This window comes from Belonocnema kinseyi, chromosome 7 (genome assembly GCF_010883055.1).
Source record: "Belonocnema kinseyi isolate 2016_QV_RU_SX_M_011 chromosome 7, B_treatae_v1, whole genome shotgun sequence".
In the NCBI taxonomy this organism is placed as follows: Eukaryota; Metazoa; Arthropoda; class Insecta; order Hymenoptera; family Cynipidae; genus Belonocnema; species Belonocnema kinseyi.
Genome location: NC_046663.1, coordinates 91937528 through 91952833, shown reverse-complemented (window position 1 = coordinate 91952833; position 15306 = coordinate 91937528). Strand labels below are relative to the sequence as shown.

At 28.7% G+C, this 15306-nt stretch overlaps 2 protein-coding genes and 1 long non-coding RNA gene across 4 annotated transcripts in view; 1 reads left to right on the top strand and 2 right to left on the bottom strand.

The window, feature by feature from the left end:
* Positions 1-1403, bottom strand: part of LOC117176880 — a 2096-nt gene extending 693 nt beyond the window's left edge. Inside the window, exons 1-2 of one of the 2 annotated variants that reach the window (XR_004467633.1) lie at positions 987-1403; positions 201-266 (exon numbers count right to left, since the gene is read on the bottom strand). This is a non-coding gene — a long non-coding RNA (uncharacterized LOC117176880). The remainder of the gene's footprint in view (positions 1-200; positions 267-986) is intronic. The other variant, XR_004467632.1, reaches the window with a different exon arrangement.
* The window catches only part of LOC117176879 (beta-1,4-glucuronyltransferase 1), an 18325-nt gene extending 14489 nt beyond the window's left edge, over positions 1-3836 (top strand). Inside the window, exon 5 of the mRNA XM_033367237.1 lies at positions 1973-3836. Within this exon, the coding sequence (XP_033223128.1) occupies positions 1973-2170 (198 nt within the window). The 3' untranslated portion in view covers positions 2171-3836. The remainder of the gene's footprint in view (positions 1-1972) is intronic.
* Positions 3837-10503: 6667 nt separating this feature from the next.
* Positions 10504-15306, bottom strand: part of LOC117175850 — a 9198-nt gene continuing 4395 nt past the window's right edge. The window contains exon 6 of the mRNA XM_033365635.1: positions 10504-13716. Within this exon, the coding sequence (XP_033221526.1) occupies positions 13037-13716 (680 nt within the window). The 3' untranslated portion in view covers positions 10504-13036. The remainder of the gene's footprint in view (positions 13717-15306) is intronic.

The following is a 15306-nucleotide window of genomic DNA, read 5'->3' as shown; positions in this document are numbered from 1 at the left end:
TTGAAAATTAAAATTCGAAAATTTTTTCTAAAGCCTCCAGGAGACTTCGTTTTCGCACGAAAAAATTTTATGTGCCCTTATTGCATCCGGACCCACAATTATGGAATTCAAAGAAATTCGGCGAATTCAGAATCTTTCCAGGGTTTTAGACGTACACTGCGAGCGAAGTTTTTATAACATAAAGATATCGATGTACATACCTTGTTCCTACTCATTTTCTACAAAATATTTTCTTTCTATCACCATGAAATTTCTTGTTTAATTTTCTATATTCGAAAAGTAAAAACAAAAAATTTTCAATGTCACAATTTCATCCAAATATCAAAGTGTTGATTCCATTTTCTAATTCAATCTTTTTGGAATTTCTGCTGTGAAAGTATCACTTTCTCGGTCAGTGATATCTCACTATTTCTCGCTTGATTCATTCTCCAAACTTATGATACATAATATATATATATGTGTGTATATATATATATAATAGTATTGCAGGTGTTCAATTAATCAAATATCGAATAATATTAATTTAAATAATAAAAATTTAAGGACTTACAATTTGGAAATTTGTAAAGTGTCTTAATGTGATAAGTTTTAAATTTTTTTTACTCTCCATGTGTCCAAATTATTATTTTTTATTTTTTAAGCTTTGAAGTATTGAAGTTTTAGAATATGCCCAATTTAAATAATTGACATAATAAAAATTAATCTCAGAAAATGCAATAAATATGTTGTCTTACAATATCAAGTCTTCTGCACATTAATGAATCAATTGTATGCTTTTATTTAAAATAAAAAATTTAGGTCTAATCTACTCTGGAAGTTTGAAGTTACAAAATATTTGTCAGTTTTCCTGTTTCAAAATCTTGAAACTTTCAAATGAGAGCTTTTATAGAATTTAAAAATCTAGAATAATAAAGTTCATTTTAAAATTAGAATTGGATATTTAAAGCTGAATTTTCAATTATTGAAATACTATGAAAATTTCTTACTTATATCAGTCTTTCAGCAAAAAATTCGGTCCTTCAATTTCGATTTTCTCGGAACAGAATAATTTTTGTCATTTTTAATTGTCACTGATAGCATATTTTCAAAAACTGTGAAATTTTTGAAATATTTACTCAAACTGGCTAACTTTTGTAACCACATTTAAAACCACAATATCTCGGGAGTGAGTTTTGATCTTTCATTTTAATTAAAAATTTCAATTCTTATTGCAATTCGCAGACATGCTTGATCCTATTTTAGGTTAGCATCACGTTTAAATTTAATAATTTCACACCTATTTCCTTGGAACCGGATAACATTTTCTACTCCAAGCTGAATGGACTAAATTTAGCAACACTTCAGCTCGGGAGAGGACTTTTGTTTTGTCTTCAAATGGTGAACTCGATTTTACAAAATTCCGACTTTATTGATTACTGCAACCTCATAGACCGACGGTAGTCATATATTTTTTCAGTATCACTCAAAATTCGAATAAAACTCTAAATTTTAAGGATTTAAAATTTATATTTTCCAATATTGGATAAGTATTTGTAAATTTGAACTATTCAATTTCGAGTGCTTCAATTTGAAATCGTATGTTTTAATTTGTATTCAAACTGACAATAAATTTTAATTTTTTTGAATTGGAAATTCAATTAAAGGAATTAAAAAGATTTATTCTTGACTTTTGAATATTTAAGTATTGGATGACCAAATAATCTCTGAGGTTCTTTCCAAATAGATAGAAAATATTCTAGAAAACCAGTTTGCACAAAATTGAAAAAAATCTCACTAATTCTTCGGTTTTCAGCATAAATTTTGATTTTGTAAAGTCCTAATAATATTTTTAATCCTGATCTACTATCCTAGGTAATATTATTTCCTTCTGTAACTACGTAATCCTATTTTCTCTTTTTTTTCTCCAAAAAATATAGAAGTAGAATTCTTCTCTCTAATGAAAGCAAACAAATACATTTGTTTTATTTTTCAGGGTTATGCCCTGTGCGTGTTAGACTACGACTTTTTAATTTTGGACAACGCTTTTCTGGTGCATCGGCCCGGGATTAAAATCTACAAAAAGGATGCTCATCGGGACATGCTAACAGCTAAGACAAACGCGTTGATCAGAAAGATCATCGTACCAGAACTGAAGGTGTTATACGGTACGCGAAAAGGCTGTGCTGTTTGAACATTTTACTAATCCAGCGATCGACCTCTAACCTGGACAAAGTACCAAAGAAGAGTACTTTTCTCCAGAGTAAAAAAGAATATTTAAAATTGTAACACCTTACAAATTTTCTGCCCTTAAATGCAGCCAAAGTTTGTCTGAATTTAAGAAAATCAGTATCTGAATTTCAAAATTTAACCAGTTCTCAAATTTAGATAAACTTTACGAATGATGCGGTTACACGATTACTTAAACTTAGCCGAATAACAAAAGTAACCTTTCGTCAACTCTAGTCAAGTATTCACCTTTGGTACTTCTGAGTTCGGTACAAGGGTGAATGTTTATGCAGGCATTCGAAAAAAAATTCATGCAAGTGAATTTTTTACTTGCATGTGTACAATAATTGTAAAAGCACGTTAAGTGTAACTTGCTCTAAGGAAAGTGTACAGTATATTTTAAAATTAATCTCAAGTTTTGAATTGAAAAAAGTTCTTGTTACTTAAAATTAGTCCGTCGTAAAATTCACTCTGACGAGGTTGTTACTGAACAAATACTGTAGATATAAAGTACTAGAGTGCCGTGCGCTGTTGGGTTTGTAAAATACCTCCAAGCACCTTGGATGCATTTTCCAGTTTTCTCCAACTTCTTTAACGAATATGAGGGGAAAAAGTAGTCCTATGAATTTATACGATCGGCTGTGATTCGATTGCATCAATACCTCCTCAGCGTTTAAAACAAAAAGTGGGCCAAACTTTCCTATTGTCTGTGAGGCGAATAGAAACGATTAAACAAATTATTTCCAAAGCTCTCACTTTCCCCGAACAAATGAATTCTTTCATTGAATATTTTTTCTCTAAAATATTTTTAACTTCTGAGAGCTAAATTAGGATAATTTTATTTGAGAAACTTAATGACAAAGAGTTCCTTATATCTGACTCATATTAAAATAGCTAAATAAAAAATGTCTGCTCAAATGTTTTTTGCCAAGCAAATAAACTCTCGATTTTGTAGATAGGCCAAATCTAGCAAGAATCTTGCCCAAGATAGAAAATTGTAGGCTAAGCTAGTATTTAGAAAAAAACAAGGAATGAATAGACACGAAAATGAAAAAAAAAAATCCCTTGCAAAATGAAATTGTAAGTGCGCATCACAAAATGCAACGCCGTCATTCGATTCGTAGGTAATGTACGATTTTCGAAGTTAAAAACTACTCGACTTTCATCGCGCATTCCTGCATTACCGCTTTTCTCTACTGTTATCTCTTAATTTATAACGGGCTGTGCAATTGCTTGCGAACAATGTAACGCACGTAATGAATGCGATACAATCCGTAAATGATTAAAAATATGTATTTGTGTGTGAAAATACATAAATTCAGTGCCTTACTGACTCAACTGCTTTGCGCAGAGATGAGAAAATTCTCTTCGAGCATTTTAGAATGAAAGTTTAGAGTTAGGAAGCCCCTAGAAATTTGACGTACCTGGTGATGAGATTTTTCTTTAAAACCTGCTGCCAATTTGCGAATTTTAAGTTTTTTCAAATTTGAAAGCTCATTTCCTAACATTACATAATTTTGGCGACTGGATTTTTTTATCGCGCTGACAGACAGACAGAAATAAATACATACAGACAGGCCGACAGACACATTAGTAAAAACTTTTTTTCGGATTCAGGGGGCCTCAAAATGTGGACAGTTGACCAAAACGGGGGGGGGGGGGGGTACATTTTTACATAAATCTAGCACCTTCTCTGATGAGAATGTAAAACAAAAGAAACATTAATAAAAATTTGTTTGCTCTACTTTCGGTGAAAAAATGTTATCTATTTATTTTTCGTAACTTGTGTTGTGTGTCGAAAAATTTAATTTTTGTATTTTCAATATTTTTTTATAAATAATTTTAAAACTACGTGTTCTATAACAAAGTGATTAATAACAAATTTGTAGATATTTTTTGGGATGCACTATGTTTGTCTTATTATTTTTTTATTATTTTTTGTGCGGTTCAAATTTGAATTTCGAATTTTTCGAAAAAATTCAAAAAGTTTTTATGATAATCGTGTAGTGCTATCGAAAATTGATATTTTTCTTTTCAAGTAATGTGAACAAGTGTACAGAGAATTTTTGAATCATGAAAAAAATGTGGACTCAAAAATGTTCAAAATAAGCTCATACACATACAGACAGACACATTTGTGAAAACCTGTTTTTTCGGATTCGGGGGGTCTAAAAACGTGGAAATTTGACCAAAACCGAGGGGGGGGGGGGTTCAAATTTTACACAAATCTAATATCTTCTCTGATGAGAATGTAAAAAGACGAGCTTTGTATAAAACAGTTAAATTTTCGACAGACAAGATTAATTTTATGAGAAAACATACGTTTTTTGGATAATTACATACATTTTCAGTAAAACAGTTTCATTTTTAATCTTGAAAAGAACAAAATTTAACCAAAAAATGGAAAAGTTTACTTTTGATAAAAAATTTTTTTCAATTATATAAAGAATTTCCAACAACAGTTGAATTTTCAACCAAATAGTTAAATTTTTAGTTAAAAAAATTAATTATTCACCTAAAATCAAATATGTAGTTGATATGTTAGCCAAAAGATATTTTCTTTTTAAACTAAAAAAAGTTGAATTTAACCATTCAAGACGAATTTTCAATAAAAGACTTGAATCCTCAAGTAAAACATAATGTTCAGCCAAAGAGTTGCATTGTTAACCAAAAAATTGATTTGCTACAAAAAAAAAGAATTTTCAACAAAATACATACATTTCTAACAAGATTCTCAATTAAAAGGATTTAATTTCTACCAAAAAAGATGAAATTTTAACAAAATACATGGTTTCCAGATAAAAATGCTACATTTTCAACCAAAAATAAAATAGTTAAATTGTCATTTTAAAAATAATAATTTTTAACATTCTCAATCAAAAGAATTAATTTTCTACAAAAAATAAGATTTTTTAACACAATACAAAATTGTTTAGCGAAAAATTATATATTTTCAACCAAAAATGAAATAATTAAATTGAAATTTTAAAAATAATAATTTTCAACCACAAAAGACACGAATTTTCAACAATATAGTTACATTTTCAAAGAAAGAAATTAATTTTAAACAATATTGTTCAACTTTTGACCAAATAGTTGAATTTTCTACAAAAAGAAATACATTTTTAAACCAAACAGGTGAATGTTCAACAAAATAGTTACATTTTTAAACAAACAACATTGTTTATTCAAACAAGAAAAAAATGTCCGTCAAATTATTGAATTTTCAAGTCAGAAATACGAATTTTCATCAAAGTTCTTGAATTTTGAAACAAAAAGGCTTTTTTAAAAATTAAATGGTAAAATTTTGAACAAAATATCTTAGTTAAAAAATGTTTTTTCTCCCCTCTGTCTCCCCCTGCGCCCCAAAAACTTGACTTAATTTATGCACGGCACCTTTCCAAGAAAATTCACGTTTCTTTTATCTGTTGACTCATCACTAGGCAAGTCGAGAAAAAACTTTAGTTTTAGTTATATTAAGAAAGCTCTGATTTTTAAGATTTGTTAAGTATTGTTTCATACCGTGTCAGTCTTGCTGGGAAGAGTAAGGGAATCTGTTGAATAGAGTGGAGCGAAAAAAAAATCTTAGAGTTGAAGTTGCTTGCAGAATCAAAATTTAAAAATCTAAATTTTTAAGTTTTATTTAAAAAGTACCAAAAATTGAAAGTAGGAAAAAGTGAATCAAAATAATATCTAAGAAATACACAACGTACTTATAGGGGTTTTTTTTGGAATATTAAAAATGAAGGCTCGTCCTAAAACCTGAAAAAAATTTCCCACGATTGATTAATATTTAATCCAGCCTTTTTTTTTGCTCCACTATTTGTGAAGCATTGCAGTATTAAACTCAGGTTGCAACCCGTGTAATTCCGTGGCTCGTTGGTCTCTGATGACCAATAGGAATAACTGAAACGTAGCTCGCTAGAATCGATCTTTTGTAAATAATACAAACAGGCCACAAGCCATAAAATTCTCATTGAACCGAACACTTTTATGCTAAATACTATTATGTGACATAATAATTTTTTTCATACTGTGCGGTACATTACATTAATGCTCATTATTTAAGTTCCTAGAAAGTTTTAATGTGAAAGGCGCTGACTGTTGTGTTATGTATGCCGTGCATTGTTAAGTGTCGTTATTTTGTCATAAATATAAAAAAAGCGTATGTGGTTTGAAACGATTAAAGATTTTTCAACCAATTTTGTCTTGAGACTGACTTTAATTCTTCGATTATTTTGTTGAAGTCGAAACTCGAAAGTGAAACTTTAGCTAAATTGCTTGAAACAGAAAAACGAACGATTATTGCCAAATTCGTAAAGAAACTAATTAATGAAAATGATGTGCAATCGCCAACATTTAATTGCAATCTGTGTAGGTTGCCTCTACGCAGTGGAATTTGAAGAGATGAGAGAGATTTAAATAAATAATTATACTCGTATAAATTGTGCCATTATTTTTCCCCAGTGACAAAAAAACAGGGAAATTGCTAAAATGCATAAAAAAAAAATCAAAATTTTAAAAGTATTTAAAAATGTATGCATTTTTTTAACGACCACTACTCAAAACTGAACTTCATATTAAATTATTTCAAGATAGGGTAATTTTCTCAAGAAAAATATGGGAAATATTACACATTTATTTTTACATGTCAACAAGAACAAACAATCTTTTTATAAGAAATGTTAAATTATAAAATAATTTTCAAAGATTTTTCAATGACTTCTGCCATTGAATAATTTTTTAAATTGTATGTACTTATAGGGCGTTGGGAATCTATTCCTGGTGATATAAAAAAGTCAGAGAAAAAATAAAATTAGTTAAATACAAAATTATTATATGTTCAGCAGAGCGAAATGAGAATGCTAAAATTAATCGTATCGTTTGACCTGAAGGATAACAATTTGTGGGTCGACATCCAAAACAAATAAAGAAAAGTTGTTTTTGGATTGATTGTTTTTCGTCATGTTTCTAACGTTCCAAATCGCAAAAAAATTGAAATCCCAGAACACCTAAATTACGACAAACGTTTTTTTTATATCCAAAAATGCAAAACGATAAGATGTTTCTTTGGTTCAAGCAGAATAAATTTCAGATTTGACATTCAACTTTTTGTTAAATGTGTGCATATGACTCAATCCAACAACAAAAAAACATGTTTTTGCACGTTTTCAGAAAAATTGTTATTGAGCAAAAAATGTATTTTTAAATTACATACTCTTTTATTATTATTTTACGAGTAAAAGCTGTAAACATAACAAATTTGTCATCATTTTTTAACCAAAAGGAAATATTTTTAATTTGGAATCGTTCAATTTTACTGATTCGTTCTTTTCTTAGGCTCAAATTAAAAATTGCTCAAGTTAGCACATTTAACATTGCAGTCGAGGAATTTAGAATATTAGATTTTTTAATTAGGTATTTAACTTTTTATATTTCACCTTCTAATACTTATTAAAAAAGTACTATATATTTTGTAACTGTTCCCAGTTTGTATTGGAAAACAACTTCTGTCTTCAGTTTTCACATGGTCAGCATGCTTTAAAATGTTTCAGCTTCACATTTCTGTTAATAGTATTTTTAATCGTTCAGCACTGGAAACTTGTAAATTAATTATTCATAAATAATGTATTTAAGTACTATAGTTGCTTTAATTATTATTCAATAATGGGTACACTCACTAATTTCAGAGAATTTTTCTCGCAATATAAATATTGTATTTTGCAATATCGTATATTTGAAGAGCTAAACTATTTAAAACTTTCATTAAACAGGAATACTTTATAAAATAAATTCTGCAGTTAAAACATTTTTAAACTGGCTTTCTTTAAATTTGAAGTATTTTCATTGTTAAAAATAATAATTTTCAAACTGTGATGAATACTTTTTAAAATTCAACAATTTCAGTTACAAATGAAAAATATTGGAAAAATGGAGACTAAAATTGTAACGTTTAAAATAAAAAATTTCGCAAATGAAAATTTTCACGTTTCACCACTATTAAACAAATGATTAAATTTTAATAGTTGTCAGACTCGGAATATGCATAAAGTTCCACGAGTTTATTATAAATTTGTTTTTCATTTTCTAGGGATTTAATCAATATGTTTAATTTAGAAAGTTTTGACAAATTATATTAAAATATATTTTGAGTTAGAAAAATTAATTTTCCACAAAAAAAAAACAATTAATGTTTCAACAAAAAGTGATGAATTGTCAACTTAAATGATGAATCCTTAACTGGTATAGTAGAATTTTCAACAAAAAAAAATAATAATTTTCAACTAGGAGGATTAATTTCCACAAAAAGGACGAATTTTCATCAAAATACATGAATTTAAAAATAATAAGATAAAGCTTCAACGAAAAATTGAATAGTTTAAATTTTTAGTTAAAAGAAGTTCATGTTCAAACAAAGAGATACATTTTCCACTAAAATGATGGAATATTCAATTAGAATAGTAAAATTTTCAGTTTAAAAAAGAATCATTTTCAACCAAACGAAACAATTAGTTACATTTTCACAACAAAGTAATGAATTTTCAATCGACAAGGTTAATTTCTACCAAAAAGTCGAATTTTAAACAAAATACATACTTTTGAAAATAAAAAAAAGATGAATCGGCAGCCAAAAATTAAGAATGTAAATTTTCAGATAAAAAATAATAATTTTCTACTAAACAAAAAACGTATTTTCAACAAATTAGTTATTTTTCAAACAAAGCGATAAATGATGAATTTGTAGCTAACATGGTGAATCTACAAGTAAAATAATTGAATTTTTGACCAGAAGAATTATTTCTATCAGAAAGATGACTTTTTAACTAAAAAATATAATTTTGAGACCAAAAATTGAATGAAGAAATTTTTATTTAAAAAAAAAATAATGCTAAACCAAAGAAATGCATTTGTAACTAAGATGCAGGAATATCCAAATGGAACAATTACATTTTTAATTTAAAAACATAATTTTTAATCAACAAGAAACCAATTTTCAACCAAATATCTCATTTTTCATTCAAAATAATAATTTTCAACGAAATAGTCAAATAGAGTAATATAATGCCACCTTTTAAAAATCAAGAAGCATTGTTATTCAATTTTGTATTGCAATATAACAAAAATTTAACACGCTTTTGAAAAAAAATCCCGAACTTTAAAGAACATTCAGACACTTCCAGATTGGTTTGACTAACCAACAACCAATCTACACCCTGAATTATGAGTTTGAAATACTACAATTTTAAACGTTTGCAATTGCAATTTGAAATTAGTTTAATTATAAAGAGATTCAGAATTATTCAAGTTCACCAGTCAATTAGTAAGATTTTTGACTTTTAATTGTTCAAAGCCTTCAAAATTGTATTAAAAAGATTTCAACTTAAAAATGAGCGATTAAAAATTAAGACTAAAACATAAAAATGATTAAAAGTAAAAGACTTTAGTCTTTTAGTAAATTTTAAACTGAGTAATTTCCTACTTGAAAATTATGCAAACTGAAAAGAATTTAAAATCGATATCATTAAAAATTGCATAATTTTAAGCAATATGCCACTCGAACTGATGAAAGGCTTTTGTAATAATTGTTTTAACTCTTGGTCATTTCCTGGTTTCCCGATTCAGCAATCAAAATATGTACTAAATAATATTCCGGCTTATATTTTCAGCCGATTTTAAAGGGAAGCTAAATAAATACTTGAGAGAGAGAGACAACCGATTTACAAAAAAAGTTCATGCATCTTTTTTTCTAGTTTATTATTAACATTCTTAAGTTTCCGATGCATAAATTGTTCAGTTTGAGTGACATTGCCATGTAATCGGTAAATGAAGATTCGCAAAATATTAATTGAGAGTTTATAATAAGTTAACAATTGCATTATTATAAATAGCAGTCTAAAGTTTTGTAATGATTTTTAATATTTATAAAGCCCGTAATACTATTTGAAGTCGTGCAAAAGCATAATAAAAATAAATAGAAGTATATTATTCATTTTTATAAACAAAATGTAGAGTTTAAGCAATTTTTTCAACGTTTTTTAAAATTTGTTTCAATTGGCTTGCCAGTGACATTCTATAGGACATTTGATGAAAATTTTAATTGTTAGAAACAAATTCACTGTTAGTGTGATTAGTTAAAGTTGGAGATACTTAAAAAAAAACTGGAAAATCAGTTGAAAATATATGCCTGAATATTATTTTGAAAAATGTTTAACCCAGTATTAAATTGCCCACCCTGTGCAGTGGCCGCCTTGATAAAGGAAAAGATTAGACACACGCAAACAAAAGAAACAAGAGAAATGTTGTGATCATTGGCGCCTTTATTTGCCTCATGGGGAGAACAAACCTCTACCGTGGATTTGTTTTTATACATAGAATTTTAATATTTACTATATCTTATAGTCACTTTATTCAAAAAATACTTGTACACTCAAACTCACGATCGCTACGAGCATCTTCTAGCTTTATCACTTTCACATGTTCATACTCTTTTTTTTTATACATAAATAAACGATAATAGGACTCTTGCCTTTGTCCTAACATCGTAGCAGCAATTCTTTTTCACAAATATGTGTACATACGTCGAGAATTATATCGTAGGCACATTAATAGACTTTTTTATCATAGAATTCTTTCCTCAACACATCAGCAATTCCACTTTATTTATTTTTTTCTGACATTTAGACACGATGTTCCCGTTTACAATGTGAATTTTTTTAATCGATCTATATAAAGTGTACATTTGTACAATTAAAAAAAAGTATCCAAAAATCTATCAGACAATGTTTTAGATATAATGGCACTCACATATATAGCAAATTAAGCTTCACACATAGTTCAGATTGCTGTGGAAAAACGAAAAAAGATTAAAATAAGAATTAATAAATGTGGAATCAGGCTTATCAATTTTCTGAAACCCGATATTTCAATTAAGGAGAACCAATTAAATGTAGCAAAAGAATAGCAGAGGTAAAAATCTTCGAAAACACGATTTTTTTTGAAAACTCGAGTTTCTGCTCCAGTAAAATATTCTACGGTCCAATAGTCGCCGGTAAAAGTTTCTCAAAAAAAAAGTCTGCTGTCAAGTTTCTAACTGGAATCTGTTTTACATCGTGTTCTGCGAATCCTTTGCAGGTGCTTTTTCTTTCATAATAGTTATGTCTAATTCGTGCAAAAGCAATGTACCGAATTATTGTGGTACAGCACCCGAAATAAAAGGTTGGACTGAGTCTTCTATACGTACGCAACGGAGTAGTTTTAAAGATATTGGCTTTTAAATGAAACAATTACCACTTACAAAAAGATCATTTTTCCTAGCAAAATATCATACACCTAAAAAAATTATTTACTTATCAAGAAAAAGGATTAGTTAACCAAATCTTCGACATTTGTCACTTACTTAAAAAGGGGAGAGTTCTTGGCTCAGATTTCTAATAAAGAATTTCAAAATAATATTTTTTCAAAAACCACTATTGTGATGTTTGCACATTATGCTTAGAGCAAAATATACCATCGCGATTAGTAAATGCAATTCGTTGCATTTAAGACGCAAAATTAAATTAACTGCTACATAAATTATAAAATACTTTTCAGAGAAAAACACACTTTTACAGATACGAAGGTCTTGATTGTAAAATATGAAAATATTTATACCGAACATAATATACTGGGGGACAAAAGAATGCGGAAAATCTGTTGCTTAGTTATAATCGTCTTTCAGCCCGATGCGCACGTACTTTCGTAAATTCCTTCCTGTTCTGTATCTGGATAAAAGAGTTCTTCCCGCTTCCCTAATTTAAACAAAAAAATCTCTCAGGCCTCATGATTGCTATAAAAAGATCTATTTTTTGTATGAATATAACAAACTTTAGTCTAAATATTTGAAAGTATAAAACTACTTTTATATACGTAGTTTAGATTTTTTTACCAAAGTAAAAAATCTTTTAAATATTATGTCTTTTTGCAAAGCTTGCTTAAAAATAATTTATATATGACTAATTGTAAGGAGAAATAGATTGTCAAGTGAGTAATGATTTTGAACAAGATTTAGAGTTAAATTCTAGATTAAATGCCCCAGTATAAATATGTTAGAATTAACTAGATTTGAAACTAAAATTATATTCGAAATACTTTCTATACATATTTCTATTATTTTTATACATTCCCATCACAAAGTGCTTACAACCGAAAACTAATTCTGCAAAAGCATGCACTAAATATTAATACCTAAACTAAAAAATCAAAATATATCAAAATCGATTCTTACTCTTCCCAAATTTCACGATTTTTTATGAAATAATTCATAAAAACGACTATGTATGAGATCAGCGTTACATAAAAATAACCCAACCGGGAAGAATCGCAATGAGCGTTCCAAGATCAAAGAAAGAAAAAACCCGAAATTAGGAGCGTGCAAAAAAATTCGAAACTCGACTCAATCCGATCCCATTTTTTTAGAATTCGAATCGAACTGAGTCGAGCCTTTATATGTCGAATTTGTCTGCACGCCCGAAATTGAAACTAAGAAGAAGCGGGAAAGAACTAATTTACTCATAAAACTCGCGAGCACATTAGACCTCTGAAAGTAAATTTGTGTAAGGAAAATTGATACAGAAGTGGTAGGATGAAAATCGAGTATATCGGAACGAATAAAAGACGTTGATCATAAAACTGGATGCCGATGTGTCCAAGTGACAAGGTAATATCTCAGCGAGAGCGCTAGTGTCCCCAGTACCGTTTATGAGATGTTCCGAGGGAGAACCTTGTCATTTGGATCGATCGATATAGAACATTTATCTTTCTTTCTAACGAATTGATGTCGGTAAATATTTATTTATTTCCCGAGGCGCTTGATTCGCGATCTCGTGCTAAGCGGCGAAACAAGAGTATGTGGTGATTTGACCCTTTTGGTCAATGTGGAATCGTTGGTGATTGCAGCAGTGCTGATTCCATTGCTACAGCTTTCACTAACACTGTTTGCAGCACATCTGGTCTGTCTCGTCTTTGCTGCCGACGATGGGGTCGCGGGACAAGGGGTTTTACTTTTTGAAGGCTGCGAAGGCGAAGGGAAGGCCAGCATGGACGTGGGTGTGGCCTTCAATTTAGCAGGCACAGGTAATCGACTTTGCTTCATAGCATACTGATGAGCGACCTGGGCCGAGACTGTGTGACCCGCGATGTCAACGTTTCTTGAACGTAGAGTTTTCACCGGGGTCGCGGCGATCGTATCTGACCTGAGCCATCGCTGAGGAGTTGTCGGTTCGCTGACAGAGTTAATGAGTCCAACAACTGTCCGGTGACGGCTTGGACAGCCTACGTTTCGGTTCGACCTACCTTGGTCCCAATCCCTTAGACCGAAGATTCCTCGTAGTATCCGACTCGAGCCGTTGATCGAGGGCCTTCGGATCGTTTTCACTGGTGTCACCTTCTTTTCCAGATTTCTTCTCTGGAACGAGCTGGGCGATGAGAGTCTCCTCTCTTGGATTCCCGCTGGATTTGAATTTACACCTGCACCTGGAAAGTAGATTTAGTTATTTCTCGCTGTCGAGGGTGAAATTCCGTGTATAACATTTTCCAAAGATAGACATGTGATAAAAACTTAAAAAAATTAATAATTTCAAATAATATTAATAACTGTTGCAAGCATAACTGAATACAACTGTTGCGCACTTTTTAAAACAATCGACCCGGAATACGTATAAAATTTTGCGAGTGTACTATGTTTTTTTTTCAGCTTCAATGGGTTCAATTAAAATGTTTCATTGAGAAAGCTTTCACAAATTATATCACAAGATATTATTAAATATATTAGCACCACCGACAATTTAAATAATGAATTCTCTAATCACAATTAATCATTTCTTGAATTTTTCTATTACGTCCATGAATTTGAATAATGATTGAAATACATTTATATTTTATATTCTTATACTAAAAATTTAGTGCAAATTCAACTAATTTAGGAATTTTAATCGCACTAGTTGAATTTTCAATTAAAAAATAATTTTTTAAAACTAAATCGTTCACAATTTTGAACTAAAAAATATCATTTTTTACAAGAAGAGGGTTTTATAAATCAAATATGACTTCTCAACCAAATAGTTAAATTTTCAACTAAAAAATATAAATTTGTAACCAAAAGTTTTTTAAACTAAAAATTGAATTGCTAAATTTTAATTTTAAAAATTAATTTTAAACCAAAAAGATGTATTTTTAACTATAATTATGGAATACTTAATTGCAATATATAGTTATATTTTCAATTAGAAACAAATTTTAAAACCAACAGAATTAGTTTTCAAACACATTTACGTTTCCAAATGAAGTCATGAATTTTCAACTAAAAAAATTCAGTTTTAACTGGAATAGTCCAATTTTAAAATAAAAGTTAAAGATTTAACTGAAATGATGATTTATTAAAAAAAAAATTAAATTTGCAATCAAAAAGATCAATTTTCCACAAAGATTGATTTCTAACGAACGAAAAAATGAATCTTCAACCTAAAAGTTAAATTTTTAGTTCAATAAATTAATGTTCAACCAAAGATATAAATTAGCTAAAATGATGGAATATCCAATGGGATGGAATAGAATTTTTCAGTTGAAAAAATTCAAAATAAAAAAAATCATTTTTAACAAAATGAAATAAAAAATTTAAAATATACTACTTGATATTTTAACCAAAAAACCAGATAATTTCAACCAGATACTTGAATTTTCAACTAAAAGCGATCAACTTCTAACTAAAAATATAAAAGTTAAATATGCAGTTAAGAAAACAAACTAGTAAAAAAAAACTAAAAAATAACGAATTTTCAATAAAACTACTCATTTTTTAACCAAACAGATGAATTTACAATTAAAATTATGAAACTTCAATAAAAAAACTTAATTTTGAAGAAAAGAGTTTAACTTTTAACTGATTAAATAAATTTTCATTACCAAAAAAATAAATTCTAAACAAAAAATATAGTAAAAAGTTATATTTCAACCAAAAAAGAACGTAATTTTTAATCAAAAAGTTGAAATTATAAAGCAAAAAGATGAATTTCCAGTCAAGAAGATTAGTTGTTTACAAAAAAAAAAAAAAAAAAAAAAAAAAAT